The sequence below is a fragment of the Delphinapterus leucas genome, chromosome 1 (assembly GCF_059928025.1).
Source record: "Delphinapterus leucas isolate spDelLeu-1000000601 "Yukka" chromosome 1, BTC_Dleu_Yukka2, whole genome shotgun sequence".
NCBI classification, from domain to species: domain Eukaryota; kingdom Metazoa; phylum Chordata; class Mammalia; order Artiodactyla; family Monodontidae; genus Delphinapterus; species Delphinapterus leucas.
The window spans coordinates 27,739,447-27,760,244 of NC_143129.1; the positions used below are offsets into that span (position 1 = coordinate 27,739,447).

Here is a 20,798-nt window from a genome sequence, read left to right on the forward strand (position 1 = left end):
CAAGACAATTTACTGTTCTACTGCCGTTTCTACACAAGTCATCTTGCTAAAGGAAGAGCTAACGGTCATACAACATCAGAGGAAGCAAAATGAGCCAGTTAGACATCTACCAGGTTTCATAATGCATAATGCACGGTAAAATCAAAATACAAAGCAATTCACAAGCAGCTATAACATGAGGACTAATTAATATAAAAAGTTATATGTAAAAATACAGCTTTACTTTCAGCTAAGCACAAGAAATTGTTCTTGTAAAATTTCAAATTAGTTAACTAAGAAAAGCTTTGTTTCTCATAATAATACTGCTAAATAAGACAATTTGAAAATGTCTTTACGGTGCCAATTATATCATGAGGTTATTTTTATGTTATGACTATATGGTCATAATAAAGTAATTAAGGCACAGAATACATCACAGATGACAATGATTATTTTTATTTTCTATTTGAGTAGAACTTCTTTTCCTCAGATCTGTCCTGTAACTTTTCTTTGTACTTTTGCTTATTCTGCTTCTCTCACTTCAATTGCTTCTCCAACCTACCTCTAAAACAGCTCTTGCATTCTAGATCAAGGTCATTAATCTTTCTTCCCACCACCCTCTCTTCTTTGCTCTTACAGCACTTCCTACTATTATAACTTCTGAGCTATTCTACCTTCACTATATTACCTCATAAAGTCCTTGGAAAGCAGAAGTCATGACAGTTTCAAATTTTTCTCTGATCATAACATCCTGCTCAGTGTACAAATACAGCAGACCTATTTAGTTTCCTGAAAAATCTAAATCAGCAAAAATTATATTTGGAATGCTGAAAAGACATTCAGTAGATATTTTTAAAGAAAAGATATCAGGGGGTTGGGACAGAGTTTCAAACAGGGATGAAAGACAAGAATCAATACAGCCGGCAAAGGGACTTTGGATATAGCTAACCAAAATGACTAAGTAAAAGGAAATTTAATTTAGGAGAAGGTAAACCTAAAGTTTCAAAAGGACAGATTAAAATCAATTCATCTTAAGAAATGTAACAATGATTAAAATTCCCACTACCTTGGCCTTTAAGAACTATTTCAAGTAAGGATCCTATACTTATTATTTCTAATTCCTTATTTGCCATCAGTTTTCAACCATTATAATCTGGCTTTTGCAAACATAATTATTGAAAATATTTTCCCTAAAGTCACTGGTGACATTCTAATTGCTAAATCCAGAGCCCTACTTTCAATTTCTTTTCTATTGTTTGGTTATATTGACAGGTGGAAAAAATGATCTTCCCTAGGTTTTCAGGCTTAGAAAGTCTTGGGCGTCCTCCACCTTCGGAACAGTCTCCTTTGCCAGCTTTTCCTTTCCTGGCCCGTAAATGTTGGTGTCTTCCAAGGTTCTGTCAGAGACCACCTTACAATACTACTCAACCTTACCCATTCCCTAGGTTTTAGGTGCCATTTAGATTGATACTTACTCCCAAATCTCTTCAGAGCTCCAGATTCACATTTCCTATAGTTTGCTGAATCCCTCCAAATGGCTCTTTAAATCTAAAACGTCCTAGAGCAAACTCATTTTCTAACCCCAAGATGTCTATCTTCCTCATTAGATCACTTAATCTCTCAGAGTCATTCTGGACTCTTCCACAGAACTCTTCCCACATTTACCTCTAAAAAACAAACCAGATGACAATGAGATAAAATTTCATACTCATCAGACTGGCAAAAACGTAAGTAACTTTCATTCACTGCTGGTGAAAGTAAAACTCAATAAGAACCACTTTGGGAAAAAAGTGGGCAATACTTAATATTTTTGAAAGTGTATATACTGTAAGATACAGCAATTCTACTGCTGAGTACATACCCTAGGGTGAAAATATCTCACAAATATGCGTAAGGATATATGTATATAATGTTCAACCTAAACATGAATCAAGAAAAAAACTGATGTTTTTAAGGGACTTCCCTGGTGGCACAGTGGTTAAGACTCCGTGCTCCCAGTGCAGGGGGCCTGGGTTCCATCTCTGGTCAGGGAACTAGATCCCACATGCACACTGCAACTAAGAGTTCGCATGCCACAACTAAGGAGCTGGCGAGCAGCAACTAAGGAGCCCGCCTGCCGCAACTAACACCTGGTGCAACCAAATAAATAAATAAATTTTTTTTTTTAAAAAAAGAAAAAAAACCTGATTTTTTTAAAAGTGTGGTTATACTCATTCAATGGACTATTGCACAGAGAATTAATAACTAGAGATAAATATATCAATAAAGATAAATATTATAAATATAATGTTCAACAAAAATAACAATAAAATCAAGTTACAAAAGAACACATACCATTTATATAAAGTGGCTTTGTTTTTGCTTTACCATTTATAAAAGGAGTTCCAAACATATAATAAAAGTAGATATAATAGTTTAATAAACCCCAGATATACCCATCACCCTGCTTCATTATTATCAGCTCAATTCATGATCAACTTGCTTTATCTATACTCTGTCTACTTTTCTTTCTACTTGATATTTTGATGGAAAGCCAAGACATCATAACTTTATTTGTAAATATTTCATTGTCTCTAAAATATAATGTTTTAAAATATATATATATATTTTTAAAATCCCATCATTTATAAATGTATTTATTTATTTATTTATGGCTGTGTTGGGTCTTCGTTGCTGTGTGCAGGCTTTCTCTAGTTGCGGCGAGCGGGGGCTACTCTTTGTTGTGGTGCGTGGGCTTCTCATTGTGGTGGCTTCTCTTGTTGCAGAGCACGGGCTCTAGGTGCATGGGCTGCAGTAGTTGTGGCATGTGGGCTCAGTAGTTGTGGCACACGGGGCTTAGTTGCTCTGTGGCACGTGGGATCTTCCCGGACCAGGGCTCGCATCTGTGTCCCCTGCATTGGCAGGCGGATTCTTAACCACTGAGCCACCAGGGAAGTCCAAAGATAATGGTTTTAACATAACTACATCATTATCACACTTAAAAGTTATTTTCTTAATATAAACTGTCCGGTAGGTGTTCACATTTCCAATTCTCATAAACTTATTTTTTGAAACATGTAAAATAATACTACATGTTATTTAGGGATAAATATATAACATTTACAGTAAATGTAGAAAGAAGTGTACAGAATTAATAAACACCAAATTCAGGATTATAGTAAATTCTATGGGAAAGAGAATGGAGGACATGATTAGGGAAGGTTTGCAGGGGGCTTTGAGTATATATTGGGTTTTTTTTTTAAGGCTGGATGTTAGATACATGGAGGGGTCATTATATTACTCTTTATAACTTGTTATATGCTTGAAATATTTCATAGTAAAATTTTAAAAATATTACACTCTTAAAAAAAAAGTTACATTCTGTTAGCTGTCTAATATGCTAAAGGTAACATTTTGACTCTAGCTTGGTATGAAGGCCCTGCACTGCCTGGCTATTACTTTTTTTCCAGCCTCACCCTTCACCCCCCATCAATCCCTTCCCCTCAGCGCTTATTTTGAGTACCTCCTCCACTAGAAAGCCAAAATGAAGTGTAAGAAGAGTCAAGATAAAAGTACAAATCCTTATTTTAGGAGCAAAGTAACATATTTAATAGGAAACAAAAAAAATTAGAGGGGGGATAAACTGAAAAAGCCTTTTAAAACAAATGATAACACTTTCATTTCTGCTTTGTTTGAATATTATGGAATGGCATTTTACTCTTCATAGGCATGAACAAGAAACAAGAAATTCAAAGTCTCTTAAATTTAAGATATAAGCTGCTTACATGCAGAAAGAAGATATTATATAGTAGTTTAGTGATTTCTTTCCCAAGTATTTTTATTTATTAATCCTTAACTCATTTGAGTTATACAACAACAGGACAAGGAAAGCAGATCAAATGTCACCTCCACTATCCCCAAGCTGTTGGACATTGGCCAAGTTATACAACCCCTCCAAACTTAAGTTTCCTCATCTGTGAATCAGAGAAAAAAACAATTTGTATCTCACAGGGTGTTGAAGAATAATATATATAAAGGGCTTGACAAATTCAGAGTTAACACTTTAAATGTTGACTATTTTGATTATTTCCATTTTGCTGGTGAGAAAACTTAGGCTCAGAGGTTAACAGACTTAATTAAGAAAGCATTTATACACAGTAAATAGTACAGCAGAGCAAAGCTCAATCTCTTCACTCCTATTGCAGTGATTTTACCAAAAAACTCGACTGTTTCAATGATCTGAGGACCCTGTAATTTGAATGACCATTACTTTTCCTAATCAAAAATAATGGCTAATGCCACAACAACTTACCATATTTAGTAACTCAGGCCCCTTGACAGATATAAAATTTAACCCAGACTCATTTGCAACAGCCTAGTAAGAGAAAAAAGACACAAGACAAACATATAATAAAATAATAACAATAATTTGTGATAATGCAAGAACTTTTTGTGGTTTATACTCTAGTTCCCCCTTTTTATAGCTGCCTCTTTCTCAAGGAGAGGAGACAAATGGGAATAAAAAGAAAATCAAAGGAAGTAAATGTGAACGTAAAACTTTCCACAGACTAGAAATCAGACTAGAAATCAGATGGAAATGACTTGAAACATTTATGTAAATGTTTTGTTTACATAAACATGGTATAGGTAAGTATATTTGTAGCCTTAGCTTAGAATCCTAGTGAAATCATAATCTCTGTATAAACAAATGCTGTGCCCAATGAAAGCAATCATTCATTCATTCATTCATAAACCAGAAGTCAAAAGCATCGGTATCAGTCTTTACAGTATTTACAGGTTATTTTGTTTAATAAAGAAAGATTAAACTGCATGGCTGAAAGCCAAAGAAAATAACAAAGGAGAAATATATGGTTATATGTGTAGAAGAATACAAAAATTACACTGAGAATGTAGAGATGAAACCCGAATAAAATCACTCACAACTTCAAAATGATCAGGGAATAAAGTTCTTTCCTATTCTTAGAACCTGATATCTGAGCTCAAGATTTATGTTCAACACATTCCTCAGCATCTCCCCTTGGATTTTTTTTTTTCTTTTTTTCATTTCACATTTGGATCTCATAGGATTTTAAAATCTGTTGTTTCCAAAGCAGGACTCCTGAATTTCTCCCAACTCTCCCCAAATCCCACACCCCAAACTCTTTTTCTCCCTATCCCAGTAAATATATTTTCTAAGCCAAAACCACGGTGTCTCCCCTTGATCTCTTGTCTTGTCAGGTCAGCCAATCCATCTGTAAGTTCTATTAGCTCTAATGCTAAAATGTAGGTGAGTCTGATACTTCCTATTTCTCCACTATACCACAATCCTCATCCAGACCATCATCACCTACTGTCTGGAGATGTAAAAAAAAACAAACCAAACCAAACCAAAAAAACCCTAACTGGCTTCCTCTCTCTCTTTGCTTTCCTCCAATCCATTCTCCACTTAACTCAAAAATGTAAATGAAGGGGGGAGGGATAAACTGGGAGATTGGGGCTGACATATACACATTACTATATATAAAATAGATAACTAATAAGAACCTGCTGTATAGCACAGGGAACTCCACTGAATACTCTGTAATGGCCTATATGGGAAAAGAATCTAAAAAAAAAGAGTGGATATATATATATGTATAACTGATTCACTCTGCTGACACCTAAAACTAACACAACACTGTAAATCAACTGTAATCCAATAGAAGATTTTTTTTAAATGTAAATGAGATCATCTAGTTTTACTATGTTTCTCATTTATTTTCAAGTACAAATTGAAATATTCACCATGGCTTGCAAGCCTGTATTTTGTGACATGACAGTTTCTTCTTAGTCCAGCCACTAGATCTTTCTCTGGTTCTCGAATTCACCAAGCCCTTTCCCACTCCGGGATTTTGCAACTGCTGTTCCCTCTATCTGGAAGACTCTTCCCCTTCTTTCTCTGCCTCTTCATGTGGCTATCTAGTCCTTCAGGACTCTGTTAAATATCACCATCCCCTGAATACCAAACCTAAAATAGCCACAACAGTTTATTTCCATCATAACTTAGCTGAATCTGCAATTTTATTGTTTTGTTTACTGCCTGCCTCTTCAAGACAGACAATAAATTCCATTAGAGTAGGTGTCATGTTCGCTAGTTTATCCCTAGCACCTTGCACAAGTTCTGGCAAAGTGTATGTAGCTCAACAAATACTGGTTGAATAAATGAATGCATGCAGGCGCTGCCAGGCAAAAACTGCTCAACATGTAGCTTATCCACATCTCGAAATCTCTGTCTTTCCGGCTGCCAATTTCTTAACTTTCCTACCTCTCACGTTCTAAGTAGAGTCAGGATACACATCTAATAAAGCATGATTCATCTACATTAGGTTTTCAACATCCATATGTGAGATAACTAAGATTTCACCCATTAAAACACCCAACAGAGTTCCTGAAATTATCAGAAATCTTTTGTCTTCTATTGATAAATGAAATACGGTGAATATAATTTAATTTTTTCATGGATATCATCATGAATCTTGTACTCAGTGTTAGGAGCTGTTTGCTTCCATACTATATAGTTGCAGATGACTAAATGATTTTTACTGTTCTCTTTCCAGTTTCCTTCTTATTAGTCACCAATTTTCAGTGTGTTGGCCCCCCAGCAATCACATGCCTTTACTTGATGCTATTTATATAATATGTGCTAGTGCTTAGAAATTTTTCATTATGTTATTGTTATCATGAGTAAACAAAACAACCAAGGTCATCCAAAATCTTAATTTTATAACCAATTCTAGGTTGCCAGGTTCTGACTCATAAGTGGTTCCATAACTTTACTCCAGTAACACTTTGCTTCTGCCATTCCAGGACATTTTCTATTACTTCTAGATTCTAGGGCATGTAGTCATGAATCTCTTGAAGCAGCTAATAAAAGTGTGAACTCTCTCCCTGGAAAAAATACATATACTCATAATATATTGCCTGGGCTCATGGATCCAGTGAGCTGTTGAAGTCCATCCATGGAGTCCTAGGTAAGATTCCCTGCTCTAAATGGTCAGATACCAGAAATCTGACTGAACAGAGAGGGACCAAAATGTTGGCAATCTGGGGAGGCGGCGGGTGGGAAGAAGAGGAAAAATGTGATCTATGATGCCTTAACATTATTTAGGGATTTCAAATGATCTAAGCTATCTCCTTTCTGCTGTGAGCAGAAATAGTCAAAGGCAGATATAATTAAAACACAAACAAACATTACAAGGCACTCAGGCAAGGGAACTGCATCCACCCAGTGAATTCACATATTAGCTTGCAGGACCTTCTTTCTGGCTACGATTTTCTAAAACTGTTGTGAAAAAACATAGACCAGCAACTGCGGTGTTCTCCTTTCCCTCCTTTGTTTCCAAACTCCTTTACAGCAATGCCTTGTGAGAGTACTGAAAGCATTAAGCAAGGAAATTTAGTAATATAAGTAAAAATGTTTTTTAAAATGTACATGTATATTATATAGGTATATATATATACACGGGCAAATGGCACTGTGGATATTTGGTATTTACTGAGGAGCCGCAGATTATTCGGCTGCTGTGAAACTTATTAAAAATGCCATTAATTTTGATTTCTTATTTACAAGTAATCCAAATTTTTTTTTTTTTTGCGGTATGCGGGCCTCTCACTGTTGTGGCCTCTCCCATTGCGGAGCACAGGCTCCGGACGCGCAGGCTCAGCAGCCATGACTCACGGGCCCAGCCGCTCCGCGGCATGTGGGATCTTCCTGGTCCGGGGCACGAACCCATGTCCCCTGCATCAGCAGGCGGACTCTCAACCACTGCGCCACCAGGGAAGCACAATCCAAATATTTTTAAAAGTTGATAAGGGTTAAGTAAATTATAGATGGAATATTATACAGACATTAAAAATGATGACTAATATAAGATACAGACAAGAAAAATGGTTCTAGTAAGCATGATTCCAAAGGAAAAAAATCACAAAAGACTAAGAAATTCGCCCACATAAATATGAAAAAAAAACCCAAAACAAAAGTGTCAAAACTATGATAATAAAGTAAGAATGCCAAAAACACTGACAAACTACAAATGTAACAGATCTTACTATATGAAGAGTGATTATAAATAAGAAAATCACAAGCATGTTAAGAAAACAAAGGATACAAACAGACAATTCATAAAGAAAAAAGCCAATAAACACATATTATTTTTAAAAGCCCACTAGTAGCTTTTAAAACATAACTTAAAAACTGTAAGATAACCATTTTTACCTATTAGTCAAATATTAAAAACAATGTTAATGGCTATTGCTAATCTGGGGTGTTGGGGAAATGGATACTCATACCCTATATGGATGAAACTGGTACAGACTTTTTGGAAGACACTTTGGTAACAGATCAAGTGTAACTGGGTAATGGATCATTTTGATCGAGTGGTAATGGATCAAAAGCTTTAAATACATGCATTCTTTTTATTAAAAAATTATTTAGGAATGCATTCTATTAAAATTACCCGTCGAGGTACAAAAATGTAAGCACACGACTGTTTCATGCAGTGTTGTTTTAATAGGGGAATCATTTCCATAAATTATAGAGCATCTTTTTTTTTTTGTGGTACGCGGGCCTCTCACTGTCGTGGCCTCTCCCGTTGCGGAGCACAGGCTCTGGACGCACAGGCTCAGTGGCCATGGCTCACAGGCCCAGCCGCTCCGCGGCATGTGGGATCTTCCTGGACCAGGGCATGAACCCGTGTCCCCTGCATTGGCAGGCGGACTCTCAACCACTGCGCCACCAGGGGAGCCCAATTATAGAGCATCTTTATGGCAGAATACTACACAGGCATTAAAAATACCGATGTGTATCTGTATATACTGACATGGGAAGATGTTCAAGAAATACTGATAAGTGAGAAATGCATGTTTAAAAACCTTATAGTTGTAAATATATGTATAAAAGTTATTCATATTATCTTGATATATATGTACAAAAGGACATCTGGAAGGACTAACAACAAAATGAAACAGTGGTTACTAGCAGGCAATAGTGAGAGGATTATAAGTGATGCTTTTCCCTTTTGCTTATATATATTTTCTATTGTAAAAAACTAATTTTTCAAAATAACATTTGTAATAAGGAATGTAAAATACTTAACTTATAAATAATAACTATATCAAAGCAGGAAACAAGGTCAGCTATAAACTACAACTATGCAATAATGTTCATTAAAAACTCAGAATATAATACACAGAAAACATGAAAATTTCTGTGTTAAAATCAATGGGGTTATGGTAGATTTAAAATTTTCTTTTCCAAATTTGCAATGATATACCTTGTGTAATTAAAATTAAAGTGGGAAACTTTCCTGAAGAAAATTGTCAGTCTTTCCAAAATGAAATTCTAATAATATGAAAATATGCAAAAATATCTCACTGTAACATTTAAAGTTAAATCCATGTTATCCTAACTGATAGTAAGAAATAAAATACATGCAGTTGAATTATTCCATACCTTTGCCAGCAGAGTTTTCCCACAGCCAGGGGGACCAGCAAGGAGGACTCCAGCTGGAGTCTCCAACCCAAGAGCTTTGAACTGATCTGGGTTACGTACTGGTGCCTGGAAAAAACAATCCCAACATCAATGTGTTACAAATGTCCACTTCCTACTGCATATTCACATCATCTCTAGATGCCTATTTTCAACACTGATTGTGAGGCCTGAAGATAAGAACAGTGCCTGGCACAGACTGCTTGCCTCTGTTTCAACCATGAGGTAAGTGGTGATAAATTTAAAATCCCTGCTCTTGAAAAATTCATACTTAAATGTAAGTTCTGAAAACATTTTAGATACAGTATTTCAACATTTTAAACTCAATTTTTAGAAATCGTAGATTTTCTAAATCTATAACCTAGATTTCTAGGTTATAAAGATTTTAAGCAATGGCCCCCTTTAAGAAATCAGAAGCAGTGGTACTCTATGTAATCAAAAGCAAGAGACACCTGTTCACTATCATCTCCACGAATTTTCTCTTTCAGTAGTTACACACCTCTAAAGGGATCATACATCATTAATGAACCATGAAATGATCAGGGAAGTGGAAAAGTAAGAGTAAATGAAAATCCAAAGTTTCACGGGCATTAAAACTGCTTTGACCCTTATGAGCGTGATCAAGTTCAGAAAGTATTTCTCAAATAATTTATTCTCGGTTAAAACCTAAAATCTTTTCTTTTCTTCTTTAAACTCACTGCCATAGAATTCAAGCACAACTAAAAGAAAAAATCTAAAGCAGATCTCAGAAGAATGAAAAACCATCATTGGGGGCTTAATAATAATACAACAGATAAAAGAAAATATATAGTTAAGCCAATTTAGACATACAACCTAGTACACACGCATGGTCGTTTACCCATCACACACGCCAACAACAGTTAGCGGCAGATATACCTACCAATATTGCCATGGTGAGCTCCTCTCTAATGTCTTCCAGGGCACCAATATCTGCCCATGTCACATTAGGGACAGTGACAAAGCCTTCCCTTTTAGCAGAGGGTTGGACAGAGGATAGAGCAACAATGAAATCATTCAACTCAAGGCACAGCCCTTGCAGCTGCTCCTCTGAGAGGGGATCTTGGTTCCTCAGCAACCCCAAGAGCCTTTGCAATTCATCCTGAAAGGGAACAAATGAGGGGGAAAAAATGAAAAACCACAAAGTTTGTTGAAAACGTTATTGTTTGTACTTTAAAAAATTATTACTCCAATATTTCTGTAAACTACACGAACTTCTATGCATTAAAATAATTTTCTCTATTGACAGAGGTCACTTATTTTGCTCCAAATGGATTATTTGATTTAGTCAAGCAAAAATACATCGACTATCATCAACTATAGAAGAATGATTTTTATTTACTCTACTAGGGCTAGCTATAGCAAACATAAGCAGTTGGCAAATATTCATTTCAACAATCATGTTACTTCCATTCTTCATTTACAAATATTCATGAAACAGCTGAATTTTGACGAAATTAAAACAAAGTTACTCTGGCGGCAGTTTAATTTAATAATATGGCTCCGTGACAGTTTATCAACTAAACAGAAAGCAGGCAATTTTCCTAGTACGAATGAATCTTGAACTTCAAAGGCAGATTTCTTGCTTTGCGAGGAATATGAAAGAACAGGTGTAGAAAGTAACTCTGAATAATTCAACTTATAAAAGCCTAATTTATATGCAATATTATAAAAGGAATGAGTTTACTATTATTTTTAACAGATATCATTGTGGTTCCAAATGAGTACGGAACAAACAAATGATTTGAAAACAAAAGACTTAGATCTAAGTTCCTGCTCTGGAAAGTAGAGGTCGTGTGGCCTCGGGCAAGTCACAATCTCTTAAGCTTAGTTTCTTTGATTATGAAATGGGAAAAGTAATGATATTTACTTAACAAAGTTATATGGAGCAAGTTATATAATATGTAAAAGTGCCCTGTGCCAGCTATAAAATGCTATATAAATGTTATACTGAGTATTCATGACTCACAAAACTCAAAATTTTAACAGATCTTGGATAATAAATGTCCCTCTCACATTCTCAGCACTGTCCTCCAGCACCATTTGCAGCTAGGGACAAGGATATGGTTGCATCAGCAGACTATCTTAGTATATCAAACCAAAAGGTAACCTGGAAATATAACAAAATGCCAGTGTTCTCATAAGAGCTGGAAAACATTTTCTGTAAAGTATTAGAGTAAACACCAAAGGCTTTATGGGCCATGCGGTTTCTGCTGTATGGATGTCTATGCGAATTCAGCTGTGAAGTGTGAAAGTAGAAAAAGACTCCGCGTCAATAAAGGCGCATGGGGACCTCCCTGGTGGCACAGTGGTTAAGACTCTGCGCTTCAACACAGGGGGCCCGGGTTGGATCCTGGTCAGGGAACTAGATCCCACATGCCTGCCACAACTAAGAGTTCACATGCCACAACTGAGGAGCCCGTGAGCCGCAATTAAGACCTGGCGCAACCAAAAAGAAAAAAAAAAGTATTAAAAAATAAAATAAAAAATAAAGGAGCATGGCTGTGCTCCAATATAACTTTAGTTTACAAAAACAGGCAGTGAGCAGGTGGGCCATAGTTTGCCAACACCTGCTGTAGATTTCATAATCATTATTGTAAAAGGAATTTATTCAGAATCAACTGAAAAAAGTAAAACAACTTGTACTTTTGAAATTATAGACACTCTGGGTGTAACTGATAATTACTCTAAAGATACAATGCCAATGAAACAAAAAATCATAAACCTCAACTATATTGACACTTGCCTGCTTGTAAGATAACACATATTAAAAATGTTTAAATGACAGTTTAAGGTACCTATAGAGAAAGCACCTGTGTTTTAGAAGTGGGTTCAGTTCCAATCCTTTCTTCCTGGCCTCCTTCAGAGGGCAAACCTTCAATCTCAGGATTCTTCTGCTGCTGCTCCTGCAGCTTCATTAAGACCCTGTTGACTGCACACATGGCTGCCTCTCGGCAGAGTGCCATCAGGTCAGCACCAACGAAGCCCGGTGTTAGGTGTGCTAAGTGACGAAAATGAAAAGTTTCGGGAAGTCTTACTTTTCTGCACAAAGTTTGAAGTATTCTGTAGAAAAGACAAGGAAAAGAAATTCAGATTCCTAACCTACTAGTAAAAACAAGTCACGGAATATATTTATTTGAAGCCTTTCCTCTCTGTCAGTGGTATCATAACAGGTAGTAAGATCAAATAGCTCACTCATTCAGCAAATGCTAAATCGCTATAATATATCCTACCTTATTCCAATAGGGGTTAATACATACACATATCTGCTTTTTTAGAAACTATATTAAATTCTGTGAAGAATAAAAAATTGGTTTTTAAAAAATATTCTGCCTTTAAGAATTTTACAGTATTATAGAGGAAAATAAGACAAATGATTTATGAGGATATAAGGTAAATTCTACTTTTAGAGTAGTTTAAATGGACATCTGCCAGCAATAAAAAAGTCTCTAAACTCAAAATCAACCATTAATTTTATTCATCACGAAAAGTTATGCTGATACAAACTTTAATATCCGATTTTATATTAGGACAGTTATTTCTCCAACTTCATCTTTATTTACTGCTCATCCTTTGTACTTATGTGTGAAAAATTTTGCTCAACTGAACTGGCAACATGGTATGTGTCAATGAAATATGGACTCTGGATAATTATTATTATTAAAGGAATACCTTAAACAATTTCTGGTAAGATTTACTGAATAAAACTTAAAAGCAGTAAAGATATTCAGGACAAAAGGTCTGATGCCAGGGACTTCCCTGGTGGTCCAGTGGTTAAGAATCCATCTTGCAATGCAGAGGACGCCAGTTCGATCCCTGGTCAGGGAACTAAGATCCCACATGCCGTGGGGCAACTAAGTCCATGCACCACAACTAGAGAGCCCGCATGCCGCAACTACAGAGCCCACGTGCCACAACCAGAGAGAAGCCTATGTGCCACAACTAAAGAGAAGCCCACACGCTGCAATGAAAGATCCCACATGCCACAACTAAGACCCAAGGCAGCGGAAAAAAAAAAAAAAGGTCTGACGCCAGACCACTTGAGTCTGAATGCCAGCTCTGTCACTCTCTGTTATTTCATTTTTGTGCTCCAGTTTTTCCATTTGTTAAATATATATTGCAGTAGCACTTAATAGTAGGGCTGTTAAGTGAATACATGCAAAGCTCCTAGAACAGTGACTGATCCACAATAAGTGCCCAATAAATGTTTGTTATTATTATTAGTTACATATTGTGATATTATAAATTAACTTGGACAAGAAAATATATTTTGAAATTTCCAAATTTGTAGGAGACTAATATTTTCAAATGTCAAGTTACTGGAGAATAAGTTACTATACAAATGTCATTTGGGATCATGTAAGTGAATAGAATAGAAGCAGATAAACATTTCTGACAAATGAAAAATAATTCACTTTGATACTGTAAACAATGGGAGCCAAGAAGAAGTCCCATTATAGAACCACTTCCTAAAGATACAGACCTGATTTGCTGCTATGCATAAGAATACTAAGAAATTTAGAATGTTAAGAAAACTAGCTAAGATAAAATAAATATCATCCTTTTTTTCAGTTACAGTCTACTCCTGAAAAAATGTAATTTTGGTCATCATACTATAACTCCACAGGAGGAGAAAATAACCATTAAGAGATTTCCAGTTTCAACACAGTTGAGTAAAAGTGTTTCAGCAATATTTCCTCCCCACCCCACCTCCAAAACAAAAACAAACAAACAAAACAAGAACAACAAACAGGAACACAAACTCCATGGTCAAAGAACCTAGGAAATTATCTGTACTCTACTCCCTCACCCCAAACCCCCCCATCCTATCCTGGAAGTACGGCAAAGAATTTGCAACAAGAGGATCAGTCTTTATCTCCGTGAGGTCTTTAAAAAGCTATCAACACTTGTCTTAGGCTATAGGCTTCAGTATGGCTCTATAATAAAGACAGGTATCTACACTGATATGAGATATTGAAGGAAACAGATATTTGTGGAAGGGGGGGGTGCTGATATATGCATATTTTACTACCAGAGAAGACAAAGGCCACCCAACGTGGGTCTCTCCGTGTCAGCTCTAGCTGGTGCCCTAAGAACTACAAATCCCTATAAAGATTCAAGTATTAGGAATTCCCAGAATAAAAACTCAGGTTTAATAATATAGCTGACTGTAAATGGGATGAGTTTTAAAAAATAAACCTTTTATTTTATAAAATTTTAGATTTATAGAATTAGTGCGAAGATAGTTCCGAGAACTCTGTACACCTCATACACCTCTCCTGTCATTAAGGAAAATTTTCAGGATTACTGGCCCAGTATTTTGTAGAATGTCCTTCAACTGGGATTAGTCTGATATTTTTGTCACAATTAGACTAGAGTAAAGCATTTTTGGGAAGAAGGCCACAGAGGTAAAGTGTCATTCTCATCATATCATTATCAAGGATACATACTGTCAACACAACTTATTGTTGTAGATGAACCTTGTAGTGAACCTTGACTACCAGGTTTGAGACGGTGTTTGAAAGGGTTTTCACTTTGAAGTTACTCTTCCCTCCCTTTCCATACTACACTCTCTGGAAGTAAGTCACTTACGTCTGGCTCACATTTAAGAAATAGGGAGCTATACTCCACCTCCTTAAGGGCAATGCAACCACATAAATTATTTGAAATTCTTTTGCATCAGAGACTTGCCTATTCTCACCCATTTATTTATTCAATCATTTATTTCTATCAGTATAGGCTAACAAATACTTGACTATCTGTAATCTTGAACCAAAATTTATGAAGAAACTTGTGGAGAATGGTAAATGACCCTGCAGAGGGCACAAAGTCAAAATTAACGTTTTGCAGAAAGGTGCACTATTGAGAAGGAAGTATATTTGTCTGGTGGAACCTCAAAGACCATGAACCAGAGGCACCAAAGTGTTGAACTACAGAAATTAGGGCCACAGCAGGGAGCCAAAACACAGAAATTATCTGAAAATCTGCATAAGAAGTCTGAAAACGCCACATACCCTCCACCCTGTCAACCAGCAGGAGACCAGCAATGTACCCTCTGGTGAAACTGAACCAGGAGAGGGAAGCCCCAGGTTTGTAGACAACAGTTAAGATCAACTCCATCAGAAAAAAAGGTCAAAGTCTGTGTCCAGTCGCTCAACCTCCTGCCCCTGCCCCTGTCAGAAGACCAGCAGCTAGACAGACAGCCCCATGGTGTTGTCTGAAGATCTTTTTCTGAAAAATCTGAATTGGTTCAACAAAAAGAATCTACAGAAATAGATATTTGGAGTTTTCTAGCTCAAAATTTAGCTGGTCATATGACTGCTTTACAATGGCACTCACACTTCAACAAAGTAGCCTGTATTGTACACATGCAATTAGCCTCACTCTTAAGCTGCCAGCATGAAATAGTAATAGTAACAGCTCTCAACTGTCAAGACTTACCACATGCCAGGTCCTGTTATTATGACTTTATAAAGATAGCATTTCTCAGTGCAGTATAACATACAGACCCAAACAAACACATATACACACATATACATACACAAAGAAAAAAAAAAAAACTTGGAGGAAACAGTGCAGAAAAAATTGTAAGAGGGCTAGCAAATGAAAAAAATTTGGCAATCATGAATTTCAGAAAAGTTACAAAGGTGAATAAATGACATGTGATCCTCATATAGGAACAATATTTATAAAGAGAAATGAAAATGCTAAATATGGATATAGTCAAGCTTCATAATACAACTACATACTACAAATATATGAACACATTTGGATATCAGATAAATTATTATTTGTTAGGTATATAAAGGCATTGTGTAATGCTAAATAAAAAGTCTTTATTCATTAGATATGGACGTATTTATAGCTGAAATGATATAATGCCTGGGATTTGCATTAAAACACTCCAAGAAAAAAAAAGTGGGGGATAAATAAAATAAAACTGTGAAAATGTTGATAATTATTGAAACTGGGTGATAAAAACATGGGGTTTCATTATTGTGACCGTTCTAAAAAGCATGTTTGTAAATTCTCAACCCTCCTCTCAGTGGGAGGTGGGGCTATGTATGACTCCTCTTCTCAAATCTGGGCTGACCTGAGTGAGCAATCAACCAACAGAGAATAGTGGAATTGACGCTATGTGACCTCACTTCCAAGGCTAGAAGATATGCTGTAGAAAGAGCTTAGACCTCAGTGTCCAAGTCCAGGCCACCCCCTCCAGCATGGCCCCGGGTGGACTGGTGACCGGAGGATGCAGATCCTTGCTCCCAGGACCTGCCTCTCCCCCGGCCTCCTGGGGGAGAGTCACACGCCCAGGTGACAGAGCTGGGGTGTGTTAAGAGTGGCTGGTTTTGACTGCTGTTTTTTCCTCCCTTTGATGTAATGTTTTACAAATCCTGAGGTCAAGAACAGCAGTGCTGCCCAAGCTCCCAATGCAGGGGGCCCGGGTTCCATCCCTGATCAGGGAACTAGATCCCACATGCATGCTGCAACTAAGAGTTTGCATGCCATGACTAAGGAACCGGTGAGCTGCAACTAAGGAGCCCACGAACTGCAACTAAGACCCAGCACAACTATAACATAACATAACATAAAATGAACAGCAGTGTCACTTCAGCCTGTTCCCTGCAATCCTCATGCTGCAGCCCTAACCTGCCATGGAAGAACCCTTCCACCCTGAGGCTGCCCGACTCTGAGCAAGCCCACACTACCCTGTAAAGGGTGCCATGTGAGAGGCCTTCAGCGGACAAGACGAGAAAGGCGTTGGGGGGGCAGGAGGCAAGGAACAGACAAGATCAAATGATAGGTATACAGATAGCTAAGTAGGCAGACAAGCACAGCCCCGCTGCCCCAATCCTCCACATGTTCTAGTTCCAGCTAGAGTCTCTGCAGCCACGGGAGACCCTGAGACATAACCAGCTGGCTGAGCCTCTCTGAATTCTTTATCCACAGAAATGGTGAGAAACAATAAAAATAAACTTGGGGGTGCTTTGTTTTGCAAGAATAGAAACCGAAACAATTATATTAGACTCCTTCTGTGTACACATTTTACATAATAAAATGCTTTTAAAGTTCAGAAAAATACCAATAACTACCTCAAAAACTTCTTTTCTTGCTATGTGCCAAATGTTATGCTAGGTCCACTGATTTAATTCTTACGAGAAGCCTTCAAGTTAAAGTATTATTATCATTTTACAGATCACGTAAGGTCTTGTTATTATTACTATTACTGTATTTCAGATAAATAAACTAAAGCTGGGAAATGTTAAACATCTAGAAAAAAGCACAGGACATACGGACAGCGCTTGGATTCCCAGATAATTTCCTTCAATGACTCAAAGTTCCAGCACCTACTGAAGGCCTCTGCACCCCCGTCTCACCTGCCTCTGCCCTCTTCTCCACTTCATGGACCGTCATGCCCTGGACCTTATCAGCACCTGGATCTGTCCCACCTCTGAAATCACTAGCTCCAGCATCTCCTCTTCGCTCAGTCTCCCACACACCTGTTTTCAAACCTCAGTAGGTTCTCGGATTCACCTCATCAAATAGTCCTATTTTTACAATTTAAGAGTCCATAGTCTCTTTTTTTCTTTCTTAATCTAAATTCTAAATCTCTGCTTTCTCCGTGCCTGAACCTAGAACGTTGAGCATTGCTATGGGAAAAAAAATCATTAAACCAGCCCTACTGGTACCATTCCATACCCCAATCCTAAACACTACCTGAAAATCCTGTTACCCCAGCCAGGTCATCTCAAATTAGCCAAGGAAGTAATTTCAGATCTTCATCCTCCTCAAACCTCTAACCTATCCATCATGAGCCTCACTTTCATCTGAAGATCTCGCTTTTTAATTCATAGAGACAACGCCCTCAATTTTCTAGTACCAAACTGATAATCCTTCTTGCCTGCATATCCATTCTTTCTCCCTTTACTATCATGTCAACAAATTAACCCTCGTTCTAAGGCCAGCACCGATACATAAGCTCTGACTCCCTGCTCCTCCCATTTCTCCTTCCCATCAACCCGTAAGGACACCACTCAAGCTTCTCCCACCTTAGAAAAGTCCTCTCTAGACACCCCATTACCAACTCATGAAGCCACCACAACCTTCTGCCTTCTCCCTCGCTGCAGACTCTCCTGAGTGAACCGTGGAAGTCTGCTGCTCTCCCTTTTTCAGTTTCCCTTTACTCCTCAACCATTCCAACCTGGAGTTTACCTCTACCATTCCACTCAAACAGCTTTTTGTTAAGGTCACTGGTGACCTCTAGGCTGCTCAATTCAAAGACACTTTTTCAGCCCTCCCTCCCTGGACCTCTCATTCCTCCCTCTGGAAACACAGACTTCTCTTGGCTTCCATTACACAACTTTCTCTTCATTTTCCCAATGCTTCTGGCTGCTCTTCCTACATCCTGAGCCTGTTAGCCTCTTCAGGCCTGTCCCAGAACCTCTGACATGTTCTCTTCACACTCTCTCTGGACAATCTAACTCCAACTGCCATCAATACATTGATGATTCCTAAATGTTGGCTTCTGTGGAGATCCAGACTCATTTGTCCAATTGCCAACTTGACATCTCTACTTGGACATCCTGCAATTGCCTCTAAACTCCATCTATCCCTAAATCCTCTTCCAAAATCTGCTTATCCTCCAGTATTTCCCACCCCTTAAGCACCTGAAAACCATCAGGTGCTTAAGCGAGAAATCTGGGAATATTTCCCTCTTGTTCATAGCCCCCACCTCTCCACACATATATTCTATTGATAAACATAACTTATTGATTCTACTTCCTAAATGTCTCCAGTTATCTCGATTTGCACTCCAACCTCTTTAAGCCCACCCACCATTGCCTCTGGATATCATAACAGCTCCCTCACTGGGCTACCACAACCCATCTTGCTCTCCTGTCATTCCTTATTCACACTGCAGCTACAGCGACCTTCTCAAAACAAAAATCTGTTTCTATCACTGTCCTGCTTAATTTAATTGCTTCCTACCACTTACAGAATAAGTCCAAAACCCTTACCAAGGTATCTGTGAGCTGGATTCTGTACGCCTCTGCAGCCTTTCCACATCCTATCTCTACTTCTACAGCCATATTCTTCTTCTAGTTCCCTGGACATACTGAGCTCTCAGTCACCTTAGGGCCTTTACACATGCTATTCCTACCAGTGCTCTCATCACTCTCACCATGTGATCAGTTAACTGCTATTTATTCTTTGAATCTCAGCTTCCTCAGAGACGCCTTTAAGAACCTAAGAACCGCCAGACCGGGACTTCCCTGGTGGTCAAGTGGCTAAGACTCCGCCCTCCCAATGCAGGGGGCCTGGGTTCGATCCCTGGTCAGGGAACTAGATTCTGCATGCCACAACTAAGACCAGGTGCAGCCAAATAAACAACAAATAAATTTAAAAAACATTAAATTAAATTAAATTTAAAAAAAAGAGAACCTCCAGACCATGTTAGCTTTGCCTGATATATATATCCTCCCTAAGACCCTGTCTTTGTCTTTTTGTACTCATCACACTTCTGATTATTTAAAGTGGTGACTGAAGTGCCAACCATTGTATCTCCTTGGTAAACAACAGGTGCTTAAATATTTCTTCAATTAATGACTTCCTAACAATTATTATTTCTAAGAATTATTGATAAACACTGATGTAATTCTATTAATATATTAATTCTATTTATATAATTTCCCCATCTTAGAATTTAACTCATTAACATCTGCATATAGTAATATAACTAGTTTGCTTCTGCCTTCAGAGCTCGACAAAAGTATAAAAATAAGAAAACTGTATTCTGCCTTTGTCAAAGACTCAATCAGAAATACTATTCCGGGACTTCCCTGGTGGTCCAGTGGTTTAGACTCTGCGCTCCCAATGCAGCGGGCCCAGGTTCGATTCCTGGTCGGCGAACTAAGATCCCACATATGGCAACTAAGCCCACACACCACAACTACTGAGCCCGCGCACTGCAACTAGAGAAGCCTGTGCACTGCAACAAAGAGCCCGAGAGCCCCAACAAAGACCCAGCGCAGCCAAAATAAATAAATTAATTTTTTAAAACTATTAAAAAAAAGAAGAAAAAGAGAGATACACTTCCTTAGGAGGGGAAATTAGTGTTTAATGGGTATGGAGTTTCAGTTTTGTAAGACAGAAAAAGTTCTAGAGATTCACTACAATGTGAGTATACATAACACTACCAAACTGTACTCTTAAAAATGGTTAAGGGCTTCCCTGGTGGCGCAGTGGCTGAGAGTCCGCCTGCCAATGCAGGGGGCGCAGGTTCGTGCCCTGGTCT

The 20,798-nt window shown here is 37.7% G+C and overlaps 1 protein-coding gene across 2 annotated transcripts in view; it reads right to left on the bottom strand.

The window, feature by feature from the left end:
• Positions 1-20,798, bottom strand: part of NVL (nuclear VCP like) — a 102,209-nt gene that overhangs the window by 53,337 nt on the left and 28,074 nt on the right. The window contains exons 13-16 of one of the 2 annotated variants that reach the window (XM_022579301.3): positions 12,316-12,565; positions 10,386-10,604; positions 9,449-9,553; positions 4,271-4,333 (exon numbers count right to left, since the gene is read on the bottom strand). In XM_022579301.3, the coding sequence (XP_022435009.1) occupies positions 4,271-4,333; positions 9,449-9,553; positions 10,386-10,604; positions 12,316-12,565 (637 nt within the window). The remainder of the gene's footprint in view (positions 1-4,270; positions 4,334-9,448; positions 9,554-10,385; positions 10,605-12,315; positions 12,566-20,798) is intronic. The other variant, XM_022579304.2, reaches the window with a different exon arrangement.